Raw genomic sequence first — 21,556 nt, 5'->3', positions numbered from 1 at the left:
TTTACATGACAAAATAACTACCATCTGTTTTCCTCCCGTACTGGACCAATGCACAGAAACAGTCAGGGATATTCATGAGCTGGTAGTCATGTCATATTGTGCCATTGTCCAGTTCCTATTTTTCTTTCAAAGCAAATGTTGTTTTGAACTAAGTGCGTCAAGGAGGTCTCAGGTCGTTTCTGGCATATGGCTTATGAGCTGACCTCAGCCAGACTGAGAATGGTTGTACTTCCCTGGCTTTGGTAATCCTGAGTTAAAACTGTTGAAAAGGGAATTTGACCTGGGTTCCTGTTAGTGACCAAAGCTGGAGAATATCAGGACTAGACCAGCTGAGGGTGGTGGGGTGGAGGTACATCTCTACCAAAGGTGGTGTAGGGCACTCCTCCCTTCCACTAGCCTGCAGGTCACCCTTGTTCAAGCCTCCCGATCAGGGTCATGTGGTGCAGGTGGTGGATGGTTGTATGAGCAGCCAGTGCATATCACAAATCCTGGTTATGTGACCACTGACACCAGGCAGACAATCCCTGAAGAGCATTGGTAATGGTTGGGGACATTTCCCAGATGCAGACAATGGCAAACCACTTCTGTAGAAAAATTTCCCAAGAAAAATCATGGTCAACAGATGGAAGACCATGACTGTCGACATCACACAACACAGCACATAATGATAATGGTGAGACTAGCTCATGGTAATCCAGTGATCAAACAGCTAGCAGTCACTGTCAAAGTTCAAGTATAAAAACTGGATTTTCTACCTGGGTGGGAGTGTGGCTTGAACCTATGAAACATGCCTCAGGGCTTCAGACCAAGGAGGGGACCTTTGGGAAGTGAGAAATTATTCAACCACGTCAAATTTAGCTATTCAGTGGTAAAACAAGTGGGGGGTTTCTGTGTACTTGCCTTGTAGTTTCATTTCTGCGTTGGTTTTATACAGTCCCCCATGATGTGCAATTGTTCTTGCAGCCTCCAGGTGTGACATAACCACCTCCACACCACTATCGCTGACCTCCCATGGCTCAATGTTGTCGGTAGTTGCCAAGTTACGTTCAAGCAAAGTGATGAGGGGAACCACATGAGGAAAGGTTGTGTTGGTCAGTGGCGATGCTTCTGAAAGATACAAAACATTTTGGAATAAAAGTCAGAATGCAGAATGAAAAGGGTCATCAACTCTGCTCTTTCCACAGATCATCTGCCCAGTTAAGATCTCTACTTCCTCTGCTGAATCAGTTGAGGGTTAATTCTTGGTAAGTACTCTCTGATTCCCAGAAGCAACGAAGAAAGATTCCAAATTATTGCTCCCTTTCTATTTTAGCTTTTTGACCCTGCAAACTTCTTTTATCAACAACCCCCTCCCCCCACACCTAACGTATCTCTTGTTATCTCACGAGCACGGCGGAATACTTTATCTTAGTAGTCTGTTCCTACTCCTATATCACCAAGAACTTATTTTTCAAGAAGTTGACTACAGAGATTGTTTATGAAAGTATTTATTTAATAAATCTTCACGTTGTAGCCTCTTCTTCATATTAAGAGACATTCCTCCTAATTTATTGATATTAGATCTATATCCATTCAAATCTATGAACTTCTTCCCAATCTCACCTGAGCATCAAGGAGGCATTAGACATTTATCCCAGAAGAGGTCAATGTGCCAACAGAAATAGACATTGGAGGTGTGTTCTCTCACCAAAATCTTTTCCTCTTTCCTAGTATAGGAAAACAAAACTACTGTATATCTGTATGTAGGCTGAAATAGTGTGTGTTACCTTTTCCTTCATTCATGTTTCTCATGAAGGGTTTCAGCTTCTTCTCATAGAGAATCGCTCCCTCCGTGTGTCGTTGACGAAGAGTTATCCATGTCTGCTCGAGCCTTGAAATCTACAATGAAAACCTGGGGTGAATGAATGTTGTAACCAGGAGAGGTGCAGATTTAACATGAAATGCACTATCTCGTGGTAAAACTGTAGTATTCACCTGTACAACTGCTTTGTTGTGTCACAAAAGGGAATTTGATACAAGTTACTTAGTTTTGTTATTTGCCATGATTGAATTCTCTATTGAAGTAAATGGGTGGAAGATATGTGGTACAATAGATACATTGGTATAACTTTAAAAAGATACTTGATTATTTAAATAGCGCATTATATTTAAGTAGCACATTACAGACTAATTCACAAAGTAGAAGCATTTGGTTTTAGAATTGGTAGTACCTTAAATACATTAATGGCAAATAGTTAGCAGCAAAGGGTAGCGCTGAACAGATATTTTTCTGACTGCAGTGAAGTATGCATGCAGTAGGGTCTCCTGGGGGTTAAATTACAATTACAACTTGAAGTTGGGTTTAATATGTTTAATGTTGAAGTTTAGGGTAATAAAAACTTGTTAGACAGTGAACAGATTAGCAGCAGAATTCAAGAGGACAAAGACTGAAGATGTGGGCAGACCACTGTTTCCTCTAAGCTGTGCGGGTGTGCGGTAGTGCAGTATCTGAAATGCTCCTGCATACAAAGCCTTTGTACCTGCACAGATGGAACTTTCTTTTATATAATGTTAATATAATTTTGAAATCTATGTTAATATAATTGTGGAAATACCCTGTAACTAATTGTATTAATGAATATAATCCATAAATTTTCTAAATAATAAATGTACCACAACCATTACTTTGAAACATTTTAGAGCTTCAACATATTTACGTTGTCAGTGTTTCAACTTACAACACTGTTACAAATTGTAACAATAAACACAGAAGGGAAGTTGGTAGCTCATTGTTAATAAACTGATGGCCCGCTGAACACCAACGCCATCTAGTCAAAACATTTTACTTTTGTCTTTGTGCTTGTCAGTTGGTTTGACTAACTGACATTTACTTGTGTTGTGAGTGGCGGTTTGTGTTTGTTAGATGTTCATATTACAAAAAAAAACATTTAAAGTGCCCTGCAGTTTTCAGGTCACGTAAAAATGTCCTGTTGAAAGCAATGGTTGGTCCATGCAGCAGTAAAAAAATTTAGAGGGTGAAGCACCTTCAATAACTCCAAAAGACTGAAGTTGGGTAAAATACTGAAAGGCTTTTATTCGCTGTACAATACAACCTCCACGGTGAGTGTCTGCCCCCGGACTGAGGGGGAGGGGCAAGGTGAAACACCTTTATACAGGACTCTGTGGGAGCAGCCACAGGGGCAGCCAGCAGAGGGGCGTGTCCAGACAGTTAACCCAGTTACAACATATATATGGTTTACCACAGAGGGAACATTGGGGCAGACATGTGACAGATTCAATTGGGCTAAGTTTGAAGTGAGAATCTTAGAGAAAAAAAGACACGGAAAGGAAATAAAAACCAAATACTACTCTTTTGAAGAGGTGGTACAGTGAAAGAGTGGAGGATTCTGGGATGACATTTTGCACATTGTGAAGGTGTCAGGAAATGTTGTGACAATTAATAAAAAGTAAGAATATAAAAATAAAAGCAAGGAAGCCACACAAATTTTTCAGATCATTGAGATTCCGATGGAGAAATGTTTGCACACTTGCGCACATTACATTAGGAAAGATGTTGTAATGCTGGAAGGGGAGCAGAGGGTTTATCAAGCTAATACCAGTAATGAGGGAATATCTATGTGAAGACTGGGAAATCTGGGATTATTTTAGAGTTTGTAAATATTTTAATTAAACAATTAGAAGCAAGATGCAAACAAATGGAAAATTGACCATTTGGTTGACAGTCAGGGAGAAAGCTTTGACTACAGATGGGCAGAAAAGTAGCAAATGGAACTTAATCCAGATAAATCCTGGGGAGAGCAGAAAGGTGCAAAAAAAGGAAAATATACAGTAAGTGGGAGGATACTGAATGGTGTGGAGGGATAAGTAAACATTAGTTTATATGTCCACAAATCCTGAAAGTCAGAAGGTCAAATCAGTGAGGTGACTGAAAGAGTTCATTGGAGCTATCCTTTATGAACAGAGTTATAGATTGTGAATGCAAGAATGTTATTCTGGAACAGTAGCTTGAGTACTCTGTTTAGTTCTGGTCACCTTATTACCTTGAAGATGGAGTGGACGCAATGGAGATCAATGAGAACATTGTTAGGGCCAGAAAAATTTAGCTATGAGGGAGATATTGGATCAGCTAATGTCCTTTGGAATGGAAGATGCAAGGGAAGATGCAGGATGTATAAAGGACCTGGGATGGGGTAAATAGAAAAGACCTATTTCTCTTGGCAGGGGCGTTAAAATTTGAATGCAGAGATTTAAGGTAACTGGTAGAAAATTACAGGGGAGATGAGCAAGAGATTTTCACCAAAGACGTCTACAAATTTCTATAGATATATTGTAGAGAGCATTAGGGTGGGTTGCATTACAGCCTATACGGAGATTCCAATGCACAGGATGGCGAGAGGCTGCTGAGGGTTGCCGATTCAGTCAGCTCCATCGCAGGCATAACCCTACCCACCATTGAGGATATCTTCAAGAGGTTGTGCCTCAAGATGGATGCGTCCATCATTAAGGACCCTCACCGTCAGGGGCATTGTCCTTTCTCGTTGCTACCATCAGGAGCCTCGAGACGCACACTCAATGATTCAGATACAGCTTCTTCCCCTCCGCCAACAGGTTTCTGAATGGTCCATGAACACTACCTCATTATTCCTTCTCTTCTGCATCATCTATTTATTTATTTATTCATAGTAATTTTATGTCTTTGCTCTGTACTGTTCCTGCAGAACAAATTACACATCATGTAAGACAGCGATAATAAACCTGATTCTGATCCAAAAAGGTTTTAGATGTCCAGAATTCACAACCAAAAAATATGGTAAATGCAGAAAGCGTTTTAAAGTATTCTTGGATGTTTATTTGGAAAAATTGTGACCTGCAATGCTTTTGTCCTCTGGCTAGGACATGTGGTTAGGATATGCGTCCTCTTGTCCAGACAGAATGTTGGGTTAATGGGTCCATTCCTGTTTCGAAGATTTTCTCTGATTCCCCTTAAAAGCAGTGAAGTTTAAGAGAGAACTGTATAGACATATTCTTAATTATGCAGGATCGTGTTGTGTAAAGGCAGCTGAAAGTGGTATCACATTTCCATTGTAACTTTAAAGAGGTGGTTAGATAAGTGTTTGAAGAACATAAACTGGGCATAGCCCTTCTACTGCAAGCTTCAGTAATTCTAAAGGATATTGATTCTGTAGATTTTACAGAATAATGGAACATATTGTGAAATTTAATCCCCAGTGCACCAGAGAAAATCCCCAGAATGTTGTTTACTGCAAATGTTGTTTCTTCACCTCTGTTTATCAATTGTCCTATTATAGTCCATAATTAATTAATTGTCAATTGTCCTAAAACACTCAAACTTCTACAGATGTACTGTGGACAGCATTCTGACTGGCTGCAGCACCAGCTGGTATGGTCGTGGGGGAGCTACCAGGATTGAAGTAAGATGCAGAGAGTTGGAAAGTTACTCAGCTCCATCATGGGTACTAGCCTCTATAGATTCCAAGACATCTTCAAGGAGCGGTGCCTCAGAAAGGAGGCATCTTTCATTAAGGACCCCCAACACCCAGGTCATGCCCTCTTCTCATTGTTACCATCAGGAAGGAAGTTCAGAAGCCTGAAGGCACACACACTCAGCAATTCAGGAACAGCTTCTTCCTCTCTGCTATATGATTTCTAAATGGACATTGAACCTATGAACACTACCTCACTACTTTTTTAAAATTTTCTGTCTTTGCTCTACTTATTTTAATTCAACTAGCTAATATATATTAATACTGTGTATATTTACTGTAATTCAGTCTTTTTTTCTTTAGTTATCATGTATTGCATTGCACTGCTGCTTCAGGGTTAAGAAGTTTCACCACATATGCCGATGACATTAAACCTAATTCTGATTCTAACGTAATAAAAGACCAATGTAGGCAATTGTACAGGAGGCCGAGAAGTTCGGTAAGAAGGTCCAGGAACAGAAGTTCTCTTTCACCTGGAGCAATTTAAGCAATGTGTATAGGGAGTCATGTTTTAACCATGAGGAATGAAGCAAAGTTTGAATCCATACAGGCGAGTTTCCTAATCACTGCCATCAAACGACAACATATGGTGATTCAACAGAACAAAACTATTTTCCAGCAGGAATAAAACCATAGGCATGGCCTATCAGTGATAAAAAACGCAATGTTTCTGGAATAACTGCCACCTCAATAGTAATCAGAAAAGCAGCAGAACACATTTACTGGATATACCTCTCTCATATTTCTAGCTAATTGAGTTTTAATCAATATAGTATCAACAGTGATGGATGAATCTACTTAATGGGACGACAACTGTAGTCTGCTAAAGCACTACTACTGATGTTTTTACCCTGTGGTTACTTTTAGAATAATGATGCCGACTATGAACGACACAATCAATTATTTATCATGGTCCCTCTGTCGTTTTGAATGTGACTTACACCCCCCTCGAAGACCAAAGAAACAACTGCTAATGGTGTAACTGAAAGGCTGAGCCACTGGAGAGTATCTGATCTAAACTCCCTGCTAGTCCAATCCTCAGCTGTTGAGTGTTTAACTGTCTCCCTCAAGAGGAAGCAGTGAATATAGAGTTCTTCATCACATGGCAGGAGGGGAAGTCAGACTGGAGTGTTTAGGAGAATGGTCCAGGAGTAGAGAGCCCACTTTAAATCAGAAGTCTGTGCATTCTCCCTGTGACCGCGTGGGTTTCCTCCGGGTGCTCCGGTTTCCTCCCACAGTCCAAAGACACACCAGTTGCTAGGCTTATTGGTCATTGTGCATTGCAAATGATTAGGCTAGTGTTAAATCCGGGGTAGCTGGACGGCACAGGCTGAAGGGTCAAAGGGCCTATTCTGCACTGTATTGCAATAAATAATTAAACAAATAAAGAAGATGGCATCAATGTAGGGGAATGAGGATAGAAACGTGGGATTACCTCCCTGCTTGCGGCACCTACCTGAGGCATCTCCAAAGCTTTCATCACAGCAGCAAATCCAAACATATTGCCCATATTGCTCTTCAGTTCAGCCGCCAACTGTATAGTTTTATGGAGTAGGGCTGCTCGCTCCTCTGTGCTGCCGGTACAGCCTAGAATATCCACTGCCATCATGATCGACATCGTGTTAAACCTACGAGAACAGGGAAATACATAGTATTAAACCCACGAAAACAGGGAAATGCATAGTATTAAACCATGAGAACATAGTATTAAACATAGTATTAAACCCACGAGAACAGGGAAATACATAGTATTAAACCCACGAGAACAGGGAAATACATAGTATTAAACCCACGAGAACAGGGAAATACATAGTATTAAACATAGTATTAAACCCACGAGAACAGGGAAAGGAGCTGGAGTCAGCACAGAAAATGCTGCGAAAATGCAGTAAGTTAGGCACCATCCATAGTGAAAGGAAACAGACATTTCAGATCAGTGACCTTTTGTTGGAATTTCCCACTGGAGAGAAAGCCGAACATCTTCCAGACCCTGGCTGTTTTCACTGTGGCTTCAACCTCAGTCTAATTAGTCCTGTAAGTAAAACTGCCCTGAGGAACTCTCTAAGGACAGACACTCAGAGTCGTGCCTAGCACCGAATGTCGAAATTCCCTGCAGCATTCGTGAAGAACTGTTCACAGCAAGAAGTATACAGTCACAATTAGTCCATGAAACTGCCTCCAAACTTTGAATGAACGTTCACACTCCATTTTCATTCCCGTTCTGACATGTCGGCCTTTCTTGTTACTCTCATTTCCATTACCTGAGAGCCCATTAGGCAGTTTTATTGACCTACGAACTGCCCAGGTTGTTCACCAGGTCTGCCGTTGAATCTCACATATTATTATTTGTCACTTTAAATTTATACAGCGCTGCTGTGCACCAACTTTACCTGCCAGCTGGATGAATATTAATTTTCAGCACCCAGCAAAACCTGTTTAGTCAGGGCACCACACAGTACTGCCACAAATCTTTTAATAGAGTTAGCAGTCCCTGCAGTCTACAGGTTCTTCAAATTAATCTTTAAAATTGCCAGCAAGTAAAACCAGATTCAACCACTGTCTTTGAAGATCACAGATAATCATTGCCATCTAAAAAAAATCTGGAAAGATTTGAGGTAATTATTGCTGAATGAGGTGAAGTCATTTTAAGGTTATGGTCTGTTTATATACAGTGTAGGCAAACAGCAGTAGGAATGTAAATAAATTCTCCACTTCAAACAACACATATAAAATGCTGGAAGAATTAAGCAGGCCAGGCAGCAGCTATGGAAAGGAGTACAGTCGACGTTTCAGGCCGAGACCCTGCAGCAGGATAATTTATTCATTTACGGGATGTGGGCATCGCCAGCTGAGTCGGCATTTATTGCCCATCCTTAGTTGCCCTTGAGAAGGTGGTGATGAGCTGCCTTCTTGAACCGCTGCAGTCCCTGAGGTATAGGTACACCCACTGTGCTGATTTCCAGCATCTGCAGAAGTTCTCTGTTTTATGCTTTTGAATGTGAGATAGACTACAGTCAGAACACGAGGGTATACATACTCCTTGCTCTTCTTAAAATAACGGGATGTGGGATCTTAAACTACAAACATCTTGGACAGCAGCTTGGGCCATATTTTGATTTCTACCCAATATATGGTACAGAGTGTTCAAATCATAAACACAAGGGTATTTTGCAGATGCTGGAAGTTCAGAGCAACACGTACAAAATACTGGAGGAGCTCAGCAGGTCGTGAAACGTCAGCTCTTTGTTCCTCTCCTTTGATGCTGCCTGACCTGCTGAGTTCCTCCAGCATTTTGTGTGTGTTACATCAGAGCGAGGCACTTGCTCAGTGTTGCTCTATGTGCTGGCCATGAAGGTGCTGTCGATTCTGGACTGGAATTTGAACCACAAACCAATGCTGCATTAGTACAGCTGACTAAGGTGTGGGCTGGAACACCAGAGCTAGCCTTTACTTTCCTGACCTACAAAAAAAATAAATTTGACCTAAAAATCAACTTATACACCATACGTTCCTGCTCCAGGTTCTTCTTTGGATGCCCCGTACTGTAAAATAGCCTGTTTCAGGAGGGAGATGAGGTTGAGTACAGGGCTACGGTAGGAAATTTTGTCACATGGTGTGAGCAGAATTATCTGCAGCTTAATGTGAAAAAGACTAAGGAGCCGGTGGTAGACCTGAGGAGAGCTAAGGTACCGGTGACCCCTGTTTCCATCCAGGGGGTCAGTGTGGAGGATTACAAATACCTGGGGATATGAATTGACAATAAACTGGACTGGTCAAAGAACACTGAGGCTGTCTACAAGAAGGGTCAGAGCCATCTCTATTTCCTGAGGAGACTGAGGTCCCTTAACATCTGCCGGACGATGCTGAGGATGTTCTATGAGTCTGTGGTGGCCAGTGCTATCATGTTTGCTGTTGTGTGCTGGGGCAGCAGGCTGAGAGTAGCAGACACCAACAGAATCAACAAACTCATTCGTAAGGCCAGTGATGTTGTGGGGATGGAACTGTACTCTCTGACGGTGGTGTCTGAAAAGAGGATGCTGTCTAAGTTGCATGCCATCTTGGACAATGTCTCCCATCCACTACATAATGTACTGGGTGGGCACAGGCGTACATTCTGTCAGAGGCTCATTCCACTGAGATGCAGCACAGAGCGTCATAGGAAGTCATTCCTGCCTGTGGCCATCAAACTTTACAACTCCTCCCCTGGAGGGGCAGACACCCTGAGCCGATAGGCTGGTCCTGGACTTATTTCATAATTTACTGGCATAATTTACATATTACTACTTAACTATTTATTACTATTTTTCTATTACTATTTATTATTTCCATGATTATTACTATTTACTATTTACTAATAGTAATATTACTATTACTATTTCTATTACTATTTATTATTTATGCTGCAACTGTAACGAAAACCAATTTCCCCCGGGATCAATAAAGTATGACTATGACTATTGCCCTCATTTTCTGTAAATCTAATCTAACAAAGCAAAGCTGTAGGCCGCACCTTTAGGAGAGGAAAAGATTATCATAATTTTCCTTCTTGGAAAGAAAAATAAATAAAACAGAAACATAGAAAATCTACAGCACATTACAGGCCCTTTGGCCCACAATGTTGTGTCGACCATGTAATGAAAATATTTTGTGCAAATATTTGCCGCAGGAGATAGGCCATCTGAATACAGCACGCAGTTTGGCTCAAAAGTAGTGACGTTATCCCAATTTTTACAAATTGATGCCCAAACCTCTATGCAATTTCTCCTACAACCCATCCTCTTTCAAAGTAGCTGAGCTGCAACCTGGTCAAGAACACAGGACCACAGGACATGGTTTGCACCACAACTCTGCTTCTCACCGTTCTAGCAAGTCGAGTCGAAGCTGGTGCCCATGGGGAAGAGTGAGTAACTCCAGCCCTGAGCTCACCCCCATCTGCTTCTGCAGCTCCTTGGAAACAGCCAGTATCCTAGCAACCTGTGGAGACAGGATATAAAAGAGATTAATCAACTTGCGCTCTTGGTAATTACAAGGCCTCAAGTGAAAAGCAATCACTTCACCCTCTGAATATCGATCTGTTTATCAAAAGCATCTCCAGTAACTGGCTTGTGTGAAACATCAAGGTTTCCAATTAACTACTGGGGATATACATTTGTCTCACAGGATTGGATGAGGTAACTATGGATTCATATATTGAAAGATTTTTAACTTAGTTTTAGTCTTAACGGGCTGATAAGGTGCCAACTATATTGCTTGAGACGAATAAATCTAGTAAATTCAAGACCACTTTCAGTTCCTCTCCTGTCCTCATTAGTTTTTGGATTCTGCATGTAAGGACTCAGTCAGCCTCTGCTATCTCATCATGGTCAGTATGAGAGCTATGACATATTCAGCTCTATCTGGTATCATCACTGGGAGAGGTCCTGTCCTTGCCAGGCATGCACAATCCAGCATGGTGACCGATGCGATAACAATCTTTAGAAAACAAGCAGGATAATGTCCTTTCCCTAGATTCATTGTGTGGAAGTCTATGTGAAGGACTGCTTCAGCTTGCAACCTGTCGCAGGTTGCCCAACACTGTATTCTGTGAGGTTTCTAGAGCCTCTTTTGCTCAGTGTCTACAGCGCTGTTCACACAGGTATATAGCCGGGGGACTAAGAATTTTGCACAGTACTATAGTAATTTTATGTATTGCACCGTGCTACTGCCACGAAAAAAAAACACATTTCATGACATATGTGAGTGATGATAAACCTGATTCCGATATGGGTCTCTGTTGTGGACTGAGAGTGGGAAGGGGGCAGGGAGAGGGGAATCATGTTTGGGAAACAGGGAAGGAAGAGAGGAGGAAGCAGGAAGAACAAGAGAGAGACATTCTGTAATGATCAATAAATCAATTGTTAGGAATCAAATGATGTCTCAGGGCTGGGTGTGTCTGCACCTGTGGCATTCCTTCTCTGCCACCTGTCAGACACCCCTCTCGCGGCGCTTCACTGTCGCCGTTCCTAACACCCTTTGCTCCCGCCAGGTTTACAAACTCGCTCTCTGCTCCACATTGACCAACACAGTACCGTGTAGAAGTCTCAGCAACCCTTGCTATATCTGAGCGCCGAAGACTTTTGCACAATACCGTAGTTCATTTTCTTTTTTCCAGTTGTTTTTGTGGTTGATCATTGAATGCTGGACTGCACACAGCTTGGGGAAATACAAGGTCGTCCATTTAGAACAGAGACAAGGAGGAATTTCTTTCGCCAGAGGGTGGGGAATCTGTGCAATTCTTTGACACAAACAGCTGAGAAGGACAAGTCATTGGGTATATTTAAAGTGGAGGTTAGAGAGGGTGTCAAAGGTTACAAGGAGAAGGTATTTGAGTGGGGTTGAGAGGGAATAATAACTTAGCCATGATCAAATCGTGGAGCAGATTCGATGGACTGAATGGTCTAGATCTGCTCCTATGTTTTATTCTTATATTTAGACTTTTGAACAAAAGGACCACAATGTATTTAAATGCCTAATGTGAGCTGACACTTCGGTGCTGTGCTATGGGAGTGCTGCACTATTGAAAACACTCTGATTTGCAGAGTCCACTACCAAGAAGGCCCACCAGCACCTTTACTTCCTGAGAAAACTAAAGAAATTTGGCCTGTCCCCAAAAACCCTCACTAATTTTTATAGATGCACCGTAGAAAGCATTCTTCTAGGGTGCATCACAACCTGGTATGGAAGTTGTCCTGTTCAAGACCGGAAGAAGCTGCAGAAGATCGTGAACATGGCGCAGCACATCACACAAACCAATCTTCCGTCCTTGGACTCACTTTACACTGCACACTGTCGGAGCGGTGCTGCCAGGATAATCAAGGCCACGACCCCCCCAGCCAACACACTTTTCGTCCCTCTTCCCTCCGGGAGAAGGCTCAGGAGCTTGAAGACTCATACGGCCAGATTTGGGAACAGCTTCTTTCCAACTGTGATAAGACTGCTGAATGGATCCTGACCCGGATCTGGGCCGTACCCTCCAAATATCCGGACCTACCTTTTTTTGCACTACCTTACTTTCCATTTTTCTATTTTCTATTTATGATTTATAATTTAAATTTTTAATATTTACTATCGATTTGTAATCCAGGGAGCGGGAAGCGCAGAATCAAATATTGCTGTGATGATTGTACGTTCTAGTATCAATTGTTTGGCGACAATGAAGTATAAAGTATAAAATATTTGGATGAGAACTGAAACTGAAGTTCTATCTACTCTAAGAGGCAGAAGTTCTCCCAGGCTGTGCAGCCCAACATTCAGTGATCAACGACAAATATCAATACAGATTAACACGTTCTTCCCTCCACTATTATTTGGGGGAGCTAACTAGTGACAAGTGACTGCCATTTTAGAACCAATTAGAATGAAGGCAAGTAATTACCAGAGATTTTCCAGAAGAAGCAAAAAGACAAGATGGGAATGAAAATATTTTACAGCACCAGATGGTTAGACAGTGCTTTGAACAAGGCAGTGCTCATAAGAAAGGCCAGCCACTTCCACAACTCAGCACAAAAATGAAAATCCGATTAAGATGTATCCATTGCAAACTGGATTTCCTCACCATGCAGTCTACTTTCGTGATGTGCTTGGCAATCGTTTTTGCATCCTCCTCAGCCAACAGCTCCTTAACTTTCTTTAGTATAGTCATCTCAAGTGGCTTATTCTCCAAGGGAATGAGCAGCGACTGATATCCACTCAGCTTAAAGGAAGACACCTGTTCAATGACTGGGGCTGTGAACGGTTCACACTGCAGCCCCTCTCCCTCTTCTGCGCAGCTGGGCAGTCGACCGAGATATGCCTCCGTTTCCAGGATCCCAAAGTTCGTCTCAGACTGCCAGCTGGTTATGTTGGGATTCTCCTCAACTTTCAACCTTTCCACATAGCTCTTTGCCATCAGCTGACTCTGCTTGAGAGCGAGTTCCATCTGCTGCCTCTCCCAGTCGAGCGGCGACGAGGGCCGTAGCTCGCAGTAGTGGCTGTGCTCTGATTCTTTACAGTTCTCTGAGGCCACTCTCTGGTCTGACTGCACGGAGCTATTTGACGGGGTGGAATGTGTGCTGTTACAATGAGGTCCGCTTGAAGCCTCCTTGGGCTTTTCTTTGTTAGGCTCCTGGCACAGTCTGTTACCGATCGGTGGGCTAAGCTGTGGTTCACTGGAACGCCGAAGTACTGGTGACGATGGTGTCATCCTTGCTACCCGACCGAGATGGCTTTTGTGCTTCAAACCTGAGGAAGATGTTACACAGCGTTAATGCAAATATCTTACAAATAAGATCCTCCCCTCAATCACCCCCAGCCCTTTTGTTTTTCTGATAAAGCTGACATACAATCACTGGCCACTTAACTAGCGTACACCTGCTCACTGATACAAATATCCAACTAGCCAATCATACGGCAGCAACTCAGTTCATTAAAGCATGCAGACGTGGTCAAGTGGTTTAATTGTTGTTCAGACCAAGCATCAGAATGGGGAACAAATTTGATCTAAGTGATTTGGACCGTGGAATGATTGTTGGTGCCACACGGGGTGGTTTGAGTATCTCAGAGACCGGTGATGTCCTGGGATTTTCATGCACAACAGACTCTAGACTTTACAGAGAATGGTGCGAGAAACAAAAAAAAAATCCAGTGAGCATCAGTTCAATGGGTGAAAATGCCATTTTAATGAGGAAGGTCAGAGGAGAATGGCTAGACTAGTTCAAACTGATAGAAAGGCAGCAGACACTCAAATAACCACAAGTTACAACAGCGGTGTGCAGAAGAGCAACTCTGAATGCACAACACTTGAACCTTGAAGTGGATGGCTATAGCAGCAGAAGACAAGTATACACTTTATTAGGTACTGCAGAAATCTAATAAAGTGGCCACTGGGTGTATTGTTAGGCTGTAAATCCAGTGGCTGAGATTAAACTATAGGTCAAATCAAGACCTGGGTGTGAGATTCATTAACAGTTTTCACCCACTAAAGAGGCCTCCCTAATGGTGATTACAAACAAGAATCCTGAACATTATTCCATCTCACCAGTAGAATAAAGTACTTACAAATGCTCAAGGATGTCTTATAAACGTTATTGACTTTTACATTCTAATTACTGTCTGCTTTGATCCTTATAAAATGTTTTGTTAGTGTAAAATCATAAAATTTCACTTGAAGGCGTTATCCTGATGTCACTTACTTGTTATCCTGATGTCACTTACTTGTGCTGTATTCTGGAGAGAGAGGGATCTCGCTCACTGGAGACATCCCGTGCCGAATGTCCTTGATTTGATCCATGCTCAGAGCAAAATTGCGGATTGGTTCCTTGTGATGTGTTGACGGAATGCTGAAGGAAGGTAAGTGACTGTTGAGTGAAAGCTCCTTTATACTGTCACTCATCACTTAACTATTACCAGGTCATAACACACTCTCAAGATGTCAAAATACAGGAGTCAATGTTTATAGAGTAGAATTTGGGTAGGTGGCGAAGCCTGGTCTACTTTGAGGGCCAGATTTCACTTACAGAAGACCAAAGACGATAAGACGTTGGAGCAAATTTGGACATTCACCCCACTGAGTTTATTCCACCGTTCCATCATGGCTGATTTATTATCCCCAGCGACCCTACTCTTTGGCCTTCTCCCCTAACCTTTGATGCCTTGAGTAATCAACAAGTTGTCAAGCTCTGCTTTAAATATACCCCATGACGATGGGCCAGTTGGATACAGACAAGGATCAGGTATTCCTGGGGACTGCCACGTTGCTCCTAACCGTGGTGGTATTGGCCAGCAAGGATAGAGACATGGACCAGATATCTGCGTCTGAGAGCAGGAGCAATTCACCTGGTTTATGAACGGAACAGAAACTCACCTTGTCGGTAAGCTGATGTGGATTCCACGTAACTCAGTATAGAAATGGCAATCAGAATTTAGACCACTAAGAATTAAAGTGGCCACACCAGCTGACTGTGAAGCCTCTTCGAGGCAGCAAAAGCCTAGGGAAGCAAATCTGCCACTCCATGATCGTCCCTTGTTCCAAAAGCCAGCTTGCCAGCCCAATACTGCCGAGATTCCGGGTCAACTGGCTTTCTCCCTACTTGCTGTGAGGAGAGTGGGGAGCTTTTTCCTCATTTTCAAGGAAGGCACTGACACCCTAGGCACATCAAAAATACAGCCCATTTTCTTAAGTACCTCCCCCACCCCCGACCATCCCCATATTCCTTGAAGGCAGAAGGATACAGCATTAAGATGCAGCATTAAGCATCTTCATTAAGATGGAGAGTGACATAGTTAATTCAGAAACAAAGGTTCTGAACTTAAAGAGGGGTAACTTTGAAGGTCTGAGACGTGAATTAGCTAAGATAGACTGGCAAATGACACTTAAAGGATTGACGGTGGATATGCAATGGCAAGCATTTAAAGGTTGCATGGATGAACTACAACAATTGTTCATCCCAGTTTGGCAAAAGAATAAATCAAGGAAGGTAGTGCACCCGTGGCTGACAAGAGAAATTAGGGATAGTATCAATTCCAAGGAAGAAGCATACAAATTAGCCAGAGAAAGTGGCTCACCTGAGGACTGGGAGAAATTCAGAGTTCAGCAGAGGAGGACAAAGGGCTTAATTAGGAAGGGGAAAAAAGATTATGAGAGAAAACTGGCAGGGAACATAAAAACGGACTGTAAAAGCTTTTTTAGATATGTAAAAAGGAAAAGACTGGTAAAGACAAATGTAGGTCCCCTGCAGACAGAAATAGGTGAATTGATTATGGGGAGCAAGGACATGGCAGACCAATTGAATAATTACTTTGGTTCTGTCTTCACTAAGGAGGACATACATAATCTTCCAGAAATAGTAGGGGACAGAGGGTCCAGTGAGATGGAGGAACTGAACAAAATACATGTTAGTAGGGAAGTGGTGTTAGGTAAATTGAAGGGATTGAAGGCAGATAAATCCCCAGGGCCAGATGGTCTGCATCCTAGAGTGCTTAAGGAAGTAGCCCAAGAAATAGTGGATGCATTAGTGATAATTTTTCAAAACTCGTTAGATTCTGGACTAGTTCCTGAGGATTGGAGGGTGGCTAATGTAACTCCACTTTTTAAAAAAGGAGGGAGAGAGAAACCGGGGAATTATAGACCGGTTAGCCTAACGTCGGTGGTGGGGAAACTGCTGGAGTCAGTTATCAAGGACGTGATAACAGCACATTTGGAAAGCGGTGAAATGATCAGACAAAGTCAGCATGGATTTGTGAAAGGAAAATCATGTCTGACGAATCTCATAGAATTTTTTGGGGATGTAACTAGTAGAGTAGATAGGGGAGAACCAGTGGATGTGGTATATTTGGATTTTCAAAAGGCTTTTGACAAGGTCCCACACAGGAGATTAGTGTGCAAACTTAAAGCACACGGTATTGGGGGTAAGGTATTGGTGTGGGTGGAGAATTGGTTAGCAGACAGGAAGCAAAGAGTGGAAATAAACGGGACCTTTTCAGAATGGCAGGCAGTGACTAGTGGGGTACCGCAAGGCTCAGTGCTGGGACCCCAGTTGTTTACAATATATATTAATGACTTGGATGAGGGAATTAAATGCAGCATCTCCAAGTTTGCGGATGACATGAAGCTGGGTGGCAGTGTTAGCTGTGAGGAGGATGCTAAGAGGATGCAGGGTGACTTGGATAGGTTGGGTGAGTGGGCAAATTCATGGCAGATGCAATTTAATGTGGCTAAATATGAAGTTATCCACTTTGGTGGCAAAAATAGGAAAACAGATTATTATCTGAATGGTGGCCGATTAGGAAAAGGGGAGGTGCAATGAGACCTGGGTGTCATTATACACCAGTCATTGAAAGTGGGCATGCAGGTATAGCAGGCGGTGAAAAGGGCGAATGGTATGCTGGCATTTATAGTGAGAGGATTCGAGTACAGGAGCAGGGAGGTACTACTGCAGTTGTACAAGGCCTTGGTGAGACCACACCTGGAGTATTGTGTGCAGTTTTGGTCACCTAATCTGAGGAAAGACATCCTTGCCATAGAGGGAGTACAAAGAAGGTTCACCAGATTGATTCCTGGGATGGCAGGACTTTCATATGAAGAAAGACTGGATGAACTGGGCTTGTACTCGTTGGAATTTAGAAGATTGAGGGGGGATCTGATTGAAACGTATAAGATCCTAAAGGCATTGGACAGGCTAGATGCAGGAAGATTGTTCCTGATGTTGGGGAAGTCCAAAACGAGGGGCCACAGTTTGAGGATAGAGGGGAAGCCTTTTAGGACCGAGATTAGGAAAAACTTCTTCACACAGAGAGTGGTGAATCTGTGGAATTCTCTGCCACAGGAAACAGTTGAGGCCAGTTCATTGGCTATATTTAAGAGGGAGTTAGATATGGCCCTTGTGGCTACGGGGGTCAGGGGGTATGGAGGGAAGGCTGGGGTGGGGTTCTGAGTTGGATAATCAGCCATGATCATAATAAATGGCGGTGCAGGCTCGAAGGGCCGAATGGCGTACTCCTGCACCTATTTTCTATGTTTCTATTAAGTGTTTGTCACAATCAAGTGTCTCTTCTTGGACAATGAAATAATGGGAAACTAATGCAGGGAAATCATAACAAAATACAAGAAAGTCTGTAGATGCTGGAAATCCAAAGCAACACACACAAAATGCTGGAGGAACTCAGCAGTTCAGGTGGTAACATTGGAAATGAATAAACATTTGATGTTTCAGGTTGAGACCCTTCTTCAGGACTGAGAAGGGGGAAGATACCAGAATTGAAAGGTGGGGGGAGGAGAAGGAGACTAGCTAGAAGGTGATAGGTGAAGCCAGGTGGGTGGGAAAGGTAAAGGGCTGGAGATGAAGAACCTGACAGGAGAGGAGAGTGGACCATGGGAAAAAGGGAAGGAGGAGGGGACCCGGGGGGAACGTGACAGGCAGGTGAGAAAAGGTAAAAGGCCAGAGTGGGGAATAGAGGAAGAAGGGAGGGGAAGGGAATTCTTTCTTTAACCAGAAGGAGAAATCTATGTTCATGCCATCAGGCTTGAGGCTACCCAGACGGAATATAAGGTGTTGCTCCTCCACCCCGAGGGTGGCCTTATCTTGGCATAAGAGGATGCCACGGGCCGACAACGGAACGGGAATGGAAATCAGAATTAAAATTTTTGGCCAACAGGAAGTTCTGCTTTTGGCAGTTGGAGCACAGGAGCTCCACGCAGTCCCTTAACTTCCAACGGGTCTCCCCTATGTAGAGGAGACCGCATTGGGAGCACCGGACACAATAATCTGCTGGGGGAGTGTTGCCTCACCTGGAAGGACTGTTTGGGGCCCTGAATGGAGGTGAACGGGCAGGAGTAGTACTTTGGTCACTTGCATGGATCATAACTAAGCCTGATCTTGTACTCAACCCGTGCATATGCAAAAACACCTTTGTTTGGTGTTTGATGACCAGAAACATTTTTCTATTGCACAGGGAAACTGAATCCCTTTAACCCTCCAAAAAGCAAGCACTTACCTGTTGCCACAACTATCACTTCGGATGATCTTATCAGATGTCAGACCATCAGTCATGGTTACACTCCGCCTCTTAATGTATCCACCCTTCTGAGTGGCTGAGGGATGAGCTAGCCCATGCTTCCCAGTGGACAGCCCATAGCTGGCCTCCAGGTATCGGAGGGGAAGGGTGCGGTTGATTGGACAGTAGATGATGGCTCCACTCTGCTCAGAAACAGGCTTACGGTTCCCGATATAAAACCGGACCAGGGCGGGGATGTTGTCGAAGCTCTCCCTCTCGAACAGGTACTGGATGCGGGTGAAGGCCTCGTTGGGTTTGATCATCACCTTGTTAATCTTGAAGTGGAGAGGTTCATTTCTCCACTGGCAGGTCAGCACATAATCACCAACAGACGTGAGGGAATCACGGATGAGAAAATCACCATTTTTCTGCATTAGATTCTCAGAAACCTGAAAAGTAAAAATCTGAATCTTAAAAAGAATGTTGAGGAAAATAGACACAAGATTTGTCCTTGCAAGCCTCTTTATTCATTCAGTTGGAGAATGATTAATCTATCTTGTAATCCTTTCACATTTCATAATTCTAAACCTCCTTATTTAGTTGCTTCAATAAATATCTATAAATAATAGTGTTGAATTTTTCAGCTTCCTCCACACCCCAAGTACAAAACAGATTTTTTGAAGAAGTGCTTCAGATTTGTAACTTCATACTGTGCTTCCAACCTCAATTAGATTTTCACAATAAAGTGAAAAATTGATTTTGCATACTGTCCATACCGATCAATTCATTACATCCAAACATTGAGATAAAATAACAGAGTGCCAAATAAAGTGTGAGTTAGAAAGTGCAGTGCTAAAGTGCAGGTCACAACGAGGTAGATTGCGAGGTCAAGAGTGCATCTTATCATACAAGGGAAACATTAAGTAGCCTTATAGTAGGTGCTGTCTTTGAGTCTCATGGTACAGGTGTCCCCCGCTTTTCAAACGTTCGCTTTACCACACCTCGCTGTTACGAAAGACCTACATTGGTTACCTGTTTTCACTAACAGAAGGTGTTTTCACTGTTACGATAAAAGGCAGCGCGCGCCCCGAGCAGCCAAGCTCCTCCCCCGGAACTGTATTCTAGCCGGCACTGCTTAAACACGTGCCTGTGAGCAACTGTGCTTTATGTCGATTTATTTTGAGCATCCTGTTGCAAGATGAGTTCTAAGGTATCCGAAAAGCCTAAAAGAGCTTGTAAGGGTGTTACACTTAGCGTAAAACTAGACATAATTAAGCGTTTCGATCGTGGTGAATGAAGTAAGGACAAAGTGAGTTTGGCTTGTGGAAGTTGACGAAGATGATGTTGAAGAGTTTTGGCATCCCATGACCAAGAACTGATAGATGAAGAGCTGATGCAATTGGAAGAGGAAAGGATAACAATCGAAACCAAATGCAGTAGCAAACCGACCAAAAGTGCAGTTGTCCAGGAACTGAACGTGAAGCAACTGTGTGAGATTTCCACTGCAATGATTGCAGAAAAGTACACTTTTAATTTTGAAAGGGTATGTAGGTTTAGGGCATATTTGCAGGATGATCTGAGTGCTTACAAAGAACTGTATGATAGAAAAATGTGCAAGGCTAAGCAGTCAAGCATACTGTCGTTTTTCAAGCCTTCCACATCAGCCACAGCAGACGACGAACCTTGACTTTCAACATTGAGGCAGGTAGACATAGAAGAAGATGACCTGCCTGCCCTGATGGAAACAGACGACGATGAGATAACACCCCAGTGGTCCCAACCTCCGGGCCGCAGACCAATACATTGCCACGAAGCATGTGGTGGTGCAGCGGTAGCCAGGATGCACCCTGCACATCTTTAAGGAAAAAAAGCCGAAATAAACAAGCTAATTAATTAGGTGCCACCTGGCATGTAAGTGTCGGCCCAGATCAGAGGCGATTGCCGATTGTGTCGCCTCTGATCTGGGCCGACATTTACGTGCCAGGCAGCACCTAATTAATTAGCTTGTTTATTTCGGCTTTTTTCTTAAAGATGTCATAGTCATAGTTCTAGTCATACTTTATTGATCCCGGGGGAAATTGGTTTTTGTTACATTGCACCATAAATAATAAATAGCAATAGAACCATAAATAGTTAAATAGTAATATGTAAATTATGAAATAAGTCCAGGACCAGCCTATTGGCTCAGGGAGTCTGACCCTCCAAGGGAGGAATTGTAAAGTTTGATAGCCACAGGCAGGAATGACTTCCTATGATGCTCTGTGCTGCATCTTGGTGGAATGAGTCTCTGGCTGAATGTACTCCTGTGCCCATCCAGTACATTATGTAGTGGATGGGAGACATTGACCAAGATGGCATGCAATTTAGACAGCATCCTCTTTTCAGACACCACCGTGAGAGAGTCCAGTTCCATCCCCACAACATCACTGGCCTTACAGATGAGTTTGTTGATTCTGTAGGTGTCTGCTAACCTCAGCCTGCTGCCCCAGCACACAACAGCAAACATGATCGCACTGGCCACCACAGACTCGTAGAACATCCTC

General features: G+C 43.0%; 1 protein-coding gene across 3 annotated transcripts in view; it reads right to left on the bottom strand.

The window, feature by feature from the left end:
- LOC140186198 (SH2 domain-containing protein 3C-like) overlaps positions 1–21,556 on the bottom strand; it is a 215,585-nt gene that overhangs the window by 4,094 nt on the left and 189,935 nt on the right. For all 3 annotated transcript variants that reach the window (XM_072240156.1, XM_072240157.1, XM_072240158.1), the window contains 7 exons: positions 19,014–19,462; positions 14,736–14,860; positions 13,099–13,763; positions 10,363–10,478; positions 6,961–7,132; positions 1,767–1,878; positions 901–1,107 (listed from right to left, as the gene is read on the bottom strand). In XM_072240156.1, the coding sequence (XP_072096257.1) occupies positions 901–1,107; positions 1,767–1,878; positions 6,961–7,132; positions 10,363–10,478; positions 13,099–13,763; positions 14,736–14,860; positions 19,014–19,462 (1,846 nt within the window). The remainder of the gene's footprint in view (positions 1–900; positions 1,108–1,766; positions 1,879–6,960; positions 7,133–10,362; positions 10,479–13,098; positions 13,764–14,735; positions 14,861–19,013; positions 19,463–21,556) is intronic.

The sequence above is a fragment of the Mobula birostris genome, chromosome 22, assembly GCF_030028105.1.
Source record: "Mobula birostris isolate sMobBir1 chromosome 22, sMobBir1.hap1, whole genome shotgun sequence".
In the NCBI taxonomy this organism is placed as follows: domain Eukaryota; kingdom Metazoa; phylum Chordata; class Chondrichthyes; order Myliobatiformes; family Myliobatidae; genus Mobula; species Mobula birostris.
The sequence above is the reverse complement of the archived record's forward strand: the minus strand, read 5'-3'. Positions and strand labels throughout refer to the sequence as shown.